Below are 6,859 nucleotides of genomic sequence, written 5' to 3' on the forward strand. Positions count from 1 at the left end.
CCCAACGAGGTGCGATGTCTATACGAGGTTTTTTTTAGATTTTTATGTGTTTGAATATATGCTACTTTTTTGGATTCAATAGCAACCTTTCTTATATTATTCAATGCATCTTCAAACATTGACTTTACGTCCTTGGCAGCTAGCTGACACAAACAGTGTGGGCTTCACTATAATTCCCTTCTTCATTCTCTAAAGCACCACTATCAATTTCCTCGTCTTCGAAATCTATAAATTCGTCACCATAAATTTCAAGGATTACTTTCATTTTATCTTGTGCATTTTGGAGAATATTTGAAGCCTTCATCATATTTTCTCCCTGATCTGTGCAAGTTGTGTAGATATCATTAGCACATTTTCCAAATTTTCCAATCACATTTTCCAATTAAGCAGCCAAGGTTTCGCCAAACTGTCGACCTTCTTGAGTAATTATGCCTAAGGTTCTGTCAACTATTTCCCCGTCCTTGATATATCTGCAACTAACTCCAAACACGTTTCTTCAATATCGCGACGCACTATCAAACATCAACGACATAAGAACATTTTCAGTTTCTTCTCTTATTAGCGAAAAAATATTTTCACACGCATGTTGAATGTAGCGTTTTAGGCTGTGACGATTTATAAAAATATTGAACTTTTTGAGTGCATTTTTTACTAAAGACATTTGTCCGATTTCATCAGCTAATGCTAAAGACAATACGGCGCATCATTAATCGAATCATTTCTCTAATTAATTGATTTACATCAACTTGTAGCTTGATTCGTTTAATTAATTGAATTTCATAGTCATTTTGATGCCTTGTAGCTGATGTAGCTTCAACTAATTCAATTTCGTTGGCTTTTTCTTTGTGTTTTCGAAGAAGGTGATCTTTGAGGTTACTTAATTTGTCTTTGTAAATTTTTTTGCACAATTTACATTTTCCCCCTTCTTTATTAATTTCAAATTGAGTTTTCACTTGTTCATTTAATAAATTATTTTTTAAATTAAGGAAAACAAAAAATTAATTATTAAAATATATATTTCACTTAAAACATTTTATGCAAGTTTATGCCCGTTAACTATGCAGTTATAATGCAATTGTCAGTTTCTTTAATGTTAAATATATCATAACTATTATAACTATAAGTATATTATTCGTAATTAGTTATAAATTATTAGAATCTTTTGAACTCAATTTTTCATAATGAAATTTTTTTCGAGATCAACTATTAATTTAAAATAACTGAAAACGTTTTTTTCTATTATTATTTTAATCAAAAGAATAATTTTAAGTTTAGTCATACTAATAAAAACCACTTTCAGTAATAAAAACTCAGCTTGAGATGGTTTTTACATTCTTATTAGGGAAATCGCCAATACTAATCAATACTAATCAATACTATTAAATGATGCATCAATACTAGTCAATATAAGTCAATACTATCATATGATGCATCGCTAAAAAGGGCAGAAGAAGACCTTTATGAAACAACTGATGTTTGCTTATAGGGTATAAAATAAAAGTTTTATAAAGCATAACTGATTGCAAAAAAGCAACAAATTTGTTAGACTATATTCACTTTACTCTTTAAATTAAGCTGAAATGCGCAATAAATTTGTTAGATTGAAATATAAATAATATGTCAGACATAAAATTATGTCAAAATATGTCAATAGAAAATATGTCTGACATATTTTATGTCAGCAGATAATAATTCAGACATAAAATTATGTCAAAATATGTCGATAGAAAATATGTCTGACATATTTTATGTGAGCAGAAAATAATTCAGACATAAAGTTATAAAGTTATGTCAAAATATGTCTATAGAAAATATGTGGGACATATTTTATGTCGGCAGAAAATATGTCTAAAAATATGTCGACAGATCTGCCAGACATATAATGTCTTAACAACCCTGGTAAAATATTTAACGATCGGACTGTTTTAATCCGCAAAATAAGTCAGTCTGATTTTTTGCGGACTTAACGAACCGAATCGGCGGTGTTTAACTTTATTGCATTATGTTTATAAAAATTGCGTTGCATAGGACAAATTTATACATATTATTTCCTTTTACTTAATTGAAAGTTAGGTTTATAATGTTATTAGCTTGCAAATAGTTTTAAAAAAGTTGTAGGCGTTTGAAATTAATAAATTGTAGAACAGTTTTAGCAATTAAAGCTCTAAATTCCCCAAACGCCTTGAGGAACACCGCAAGATATATTTAATAAATTTTCTTGATAATCGTCATTACAAGAGACAAATTGTTTACGGCTTGATATGTAGCTTTCAAACCACTTTAGAGTTTTTTCGTTTATACCATAACATGTGATCTACTGTATCAAAAAGGTCAATAAAGATATCTAGAGTGTATTTTCAAAATTTTCATAATAATTTAAATAATTTTCAATGGTGTAATAATGATGTAATTTAATAAATTAAATTACATCATTAGTTACCATTTCTATGATTATTATTAGTCATTTATAAAGTAGATTATTAGTTTATATATAAGTAGAAGTGGAGAAGTCAGCCTTTAAAATTTTCAGATAGCGTTTTAATCCGTCTTGTCATTCATTTTTCTCCTTCGTCAACAAATAATAATTTAAAATTCTTACAATCAACCGAAGTGTGTTGATATCAATTTTCATTTGTCATGAGTTTTTTTATTCGCAATATAGCACATTGAACATTTTCAATGTTGCAAAGTTACTCCATGAGAGTAATCTTGATAAACATAGAGTAAAAAACATAAATGTGTTTTAGGACAACTTAATAACATTTACATCTAGCTATAATATTAAAACCATACAAATGAAAATTCCAAACACTTTTGTTAACCTAGATTCAAAGTGTGTTGCTAGCAGTGGTAACGAGTTTTGAGACCATCATAATTGCTGATTTGAAGAAAATATACAAATTAATGTACATGACGCTGAAATACAAAAAAAAAATGGCACGAATTACAATAAAAAATAACATTAAACCTGCCTACGTTATTAAAGACAAGGTAATGAAATAAACGAAAACACAAGCAAATGAATATTAACTTTGAAATTCTTTTATGAAGTAGGATTCATGCTTGAAGTTATTGTTGCGCTAATAATAATAGAGTTATGTTGTCACCAATTACGTATAGTAAAAATAGTATAAAAAATATTACTAAGACTTTTAAAGTGTTTCTGTATTAATTGTATAATTTTTGTACAAGTTTTATATATTTTATAGAGCTTTAAATATAAGGCCAATGCCGCTTAAAATCCGTTTAATCAGTGTAAAATAAACAAAAGAGAAACATACTCGCCTCATCATCTCTGCAAGCAACACGTTTTGAGTCTAGATCATCAAAAGTGTTGCAAACTTTTATTTATTTTATTTACATGGTTAAGTCCATAATGCAAAAAGCATATTTATTTATAAAAACAAAAAACAACAATGCAACAAAACGAATCTCAGCGCAAAGTTTAACTATGAACGATGTTGCCAATTAAACTCATTTCGATTAATAAAGTTTTAACGTTTCCTGTTCGTAACACACTTATGAGAAAAAGTTAGAGTATAACGTTTACACTTAAGTTCGTAATTATCAAATTCTAGTAAAACTTGTTTTGAACATAAAGAGTGTAAACGTATTGACGGATTTCCCTAATAAATCAAAAGCGTCCAGACTTTTACATTCAGTCATTTAATGGGTCGTAGCTTTTAAAAACAAGGCTGTTTAAAGACTGTCAAATAAGGTATTTAGTAAAACCGTTTCCGTTCTTTTTCTGATAAATTGAAACTCAAACTTATGATATCATCATAAAAAGAGCAAAGAATAAACACTGATCATAAAAGGTAAAAACGTTACAAGATTTTATGTGATTATTTTTATTTAGAAAAATAAAAAGTTCAAAGATGCGACGGTTGTGTGTACTTTTTTTTTTTAATTTTTTGATTTTGTTTATTAGAGAAAGTTGAAATGGCAAAGAAAATGGTTCTACTTTTGTTAGTAGCACATCAGATGTCTGCCAACGTAATCAAAAGAGATACTTTACAGAGTAACTTCATGAAATCTTATTCTTCTATTTTTTTTTATTTTTTTTTTTTATTTATCAATTTTGTTTAAGGTTCAAAACTTATAAACATGATACATGTAACATTTACTTTACAGCTTTGCTTCAGCCAAATTCTGCATCTGAAAATACCTTTAACCAGTCATCAATCGTTGAAACACCACTGCCTACAACGTTTGATACTACAAACACAATGCTTCTAGAAAATGTTGCAACGGAAAGTTTTTCGGTCGAAACCGCTCAGTCTCTATTCTCGTCGAATGAACCCATGATGACGGAACTTTTTACAGCCTCGACCCAAGCCGATTTAATCTCAACAAATCTTGTTTTACCAGAGTCACCTGAATCGGTATCAACTTGCAATGTTACCAACTGTCGTTTACCGTCATGTAGATGCGCGGGAACAGATATACCTGGCGGATTGTCAAAAGTTAACACCCCACAAATGATCTTATTAACCATGGATGACGGAGTTACACCAGAAAAATATCAGCTTTACACTGAGTTACTTAATGGTTCGACTAACTTTAATGGTTGTCCAATCAAAGCAACTTTTTTCGTATCTGGTGATAATTCCGACTACGCTTACGTAAAGAAGTTGCAACAGAGCGGTAAGTAAACTTTACAGTTTTGAAAATAAGTACTTCACGCTCATAATTCGTGAAAATTCCGCGTTAAAAATAATAGGTAAAAAAAACAGATAAACGTTTAAAGTATCCGCAAACAATAAATAACGTTTTGTTATGAGGTTAGTTTTTTATATAAAGTTAAATAAAGTTAGAGAAGCTTTTCCTACTTTATCGCGTCCTTATTTAAGCATCATATTTGTATAAAACGGAAGCTTTGCATACCAAATTATATAGTAGTATACAAAGCTTCCGTTTAAACACAATATTAAATATTGTGTTTAAACGGAAGCTTTTGCATACCACTCAAATCAATTTTATTTTGAATTTAAAATGCACACCTACTTGAGCGCTACGATCTGCACTTTTTCGTCTTCTTTTTTCTTAGTCCACAATAACTACGTTGTACTTAAGGATACTCTTATACTTTATAGGCCATGAGATAGCAGATCATTCGGCAACTCACAAATTACCGGAAGAATGGTGGAGTAAAACAGTAAGTTTCACAAATACATTAATTTTTCCGTTTTTGACTATTTTTTCACGTGAATACATCGTTTGAAGATCAAGTGACCGTATTGAGAGCTTTTTTATTTTTTAGTAAAAAGATTACAAACAAAAGTTAGTGTCTTTTACTTGTTAGCAAGTTTTATTTTATTCGTTTTATTTTATTCAAAGGCAGTATTAGAAGACCTGCAAATGGAGATTTTAACACAAAAAAATACTATTCAGCAAGAAGTCGGAACAACTACACTCGGATGGAGAACTCCGTTTCTTGCAAGCCAAGAAAACACGTTTAAAGTGTTAGCTGAAAATCAGTTTTTGTATGACAGTTCGTTGGGAACCATTCCGGGTACACGATGGTGGCCATATACATTGGACTACTTACCTTCTTTGCCGTGCTACATGGCTAACTGCCCAACACGTAATAACTTTGCATATGTTATAGCGTTATTTTTATTGAGTCATCGTGTATTACTTTTTGTTATTGAGTTATCGTGCGTCACTCTTAATTTTTTAGTTATCGTGTATTACTTTTTGTTTTATTGAGTTCTTATGTTTGAATTTTTATTTCGTTGTGTGCTCATGTTTTACTTTTTGTTTGAGTTATCGTATTCTGATGCGTATAAATTTTATACTTTTCATTTAGTTACGTACCCTGGAGTATGGGAAATCCCGTTGGTTACATTGCAATGCGACGAATCAGCTACCACGTTTGGTACAATGCTCGATGAATGTACAAACTTAGAAACTGAAGAAAGCACGTATAACATGTTAATGACCAACTTTAAGCTTCACTACGAGGATAATAAGCAACCTTTCCCCATGTTCGGCCATTCGACTTGGTTTGATAATGCACCTTACCATAAAGATGGTATTAAAAATTATGGATATTTAGATTTATCTTATAATGAATAGAAACGTTAGCGTTTTCTTGCAATTTGATTTTTAATTATTTAAGAAAACATTTTCTTTTTTTTTTTAGCTGTCATAAGGTTCATGAACGATGTTCGAAAGTTCAGCGACGTTTACTTTGTCACTGCCCAACAGGCAATTGAATGGATAAAATCGCCGGTCGGTCTCGATAAAAAGCCGTTTTCGTGTAATCTATAAATATAAAATTTTAGAGCATTACAAGATTTTTTTAACAAGTTTAACATGTAGATAATAGTTACTTTAATAATATTTTTTCATCAGTACAACTTTTTTTGTTACTTTATATCGGCGCACTTTTGGTTCTGTATGTCAACTTTTTGGGGAAATTCAATTTAACCGAAGAAGACAGAGAGAAGTCGCAGAAAGAAAAAAAAAAAAAGTTTTTCCTTAAGTAATTTTTCATTATGTATTCGTGTGTTTTACTATGTATTTGCATGATTGAGAACCACAAAGCAATCGTGTTTACGCAAAGCAGTAAACACGATTTCCTGACGCTTTATATTATAAAACAAGCTGTATAAATTTACGATAATTGTCGCTTTGATTCAAAATGATTCTTAAGATTGTGTAAAAGTTTCCATTTGAATTAAATCAATTTTTTCCTTGAATTTGCCCAGTTCGCTTTACCACATTATTAAATTCAATTCAGAAAGCTATTTTTCACTTAAAAGTTATTTCCCGCATCACGTTATATCTTAGCCTCTGTGATCTTTTTGTTAACGAACTGATTTACGCAGTGGGTATCTAGAAAATTTTAGCT

General features: G+C 30.1%; 1 protein-coding gene across 4 annotated transcripts in view; it reads left to right on the plus strand.

Annotated features, from left to right (window-relative positions):
* LOC136079970 (chitin deacetylase 8-like) overlaps positions 1 to 6,365 on the plus strand; it is a 20,987-nt gene extending 14,622 nt beyond the window's left edge. For 2 of the 4 annotated variants that reach the window (XM_065796629.1, XM_065796630.1), the window contains exons 2-7: positions 3,932 to 4,021; positions 4,135 to 4,647; positions 5,097 to 5,158; positions 5,341 to 5,587; positions 5,813 to 6,037; positions 6,149 to 6,365. In XM_065796629.1, coding sequence (XP_065652701.1) covers positions 3,943 to 4,021; positions 4,135 to 4,647; positions 5,097 to 5,158; positions 5,341 to 5,587; positions 5,813 to 6,037; positions 6,149 to 6,276 — 1,254 coding nt within the window. In that variant the 5' untranslated portion in view covers positions 3,932 to 3,942 and the 3' untranslated portion in view covers positions 6,277 to 6,365. Of the gene's footprint in view, positions 1 to 772; positions 873 to 3,366; positions 3,819 to 3,931; positions 4,022 to 4,134; positions 4,648 to 5,096; positions 5,159 to 5,340; positions 5,588 to 5,812; positions 6,038 to 6,148 lie in introns of those variants that run through there. The other 2 variants (XM_065796628.1, XM_065796627.1) reach the window with 2 other exon arrangements.
* Positions 6,366 to 6,859: the final 494 nt, after the last annotated feature.

This window comes from Hydra vulgaris, chromosome 05, assembly GCF_038396675.1.
Source record: "Hydra vulgaris chromosome 05, alternate assembly HydraT2T_AEP".
Taxonomy (NCBI): domain Eukaryota; kingdom Metazoa; phylum Cnidaria; class Hydrozoa; order Anthoathecata; family Hydridae; genus Hydra; species Hydra vulgaris.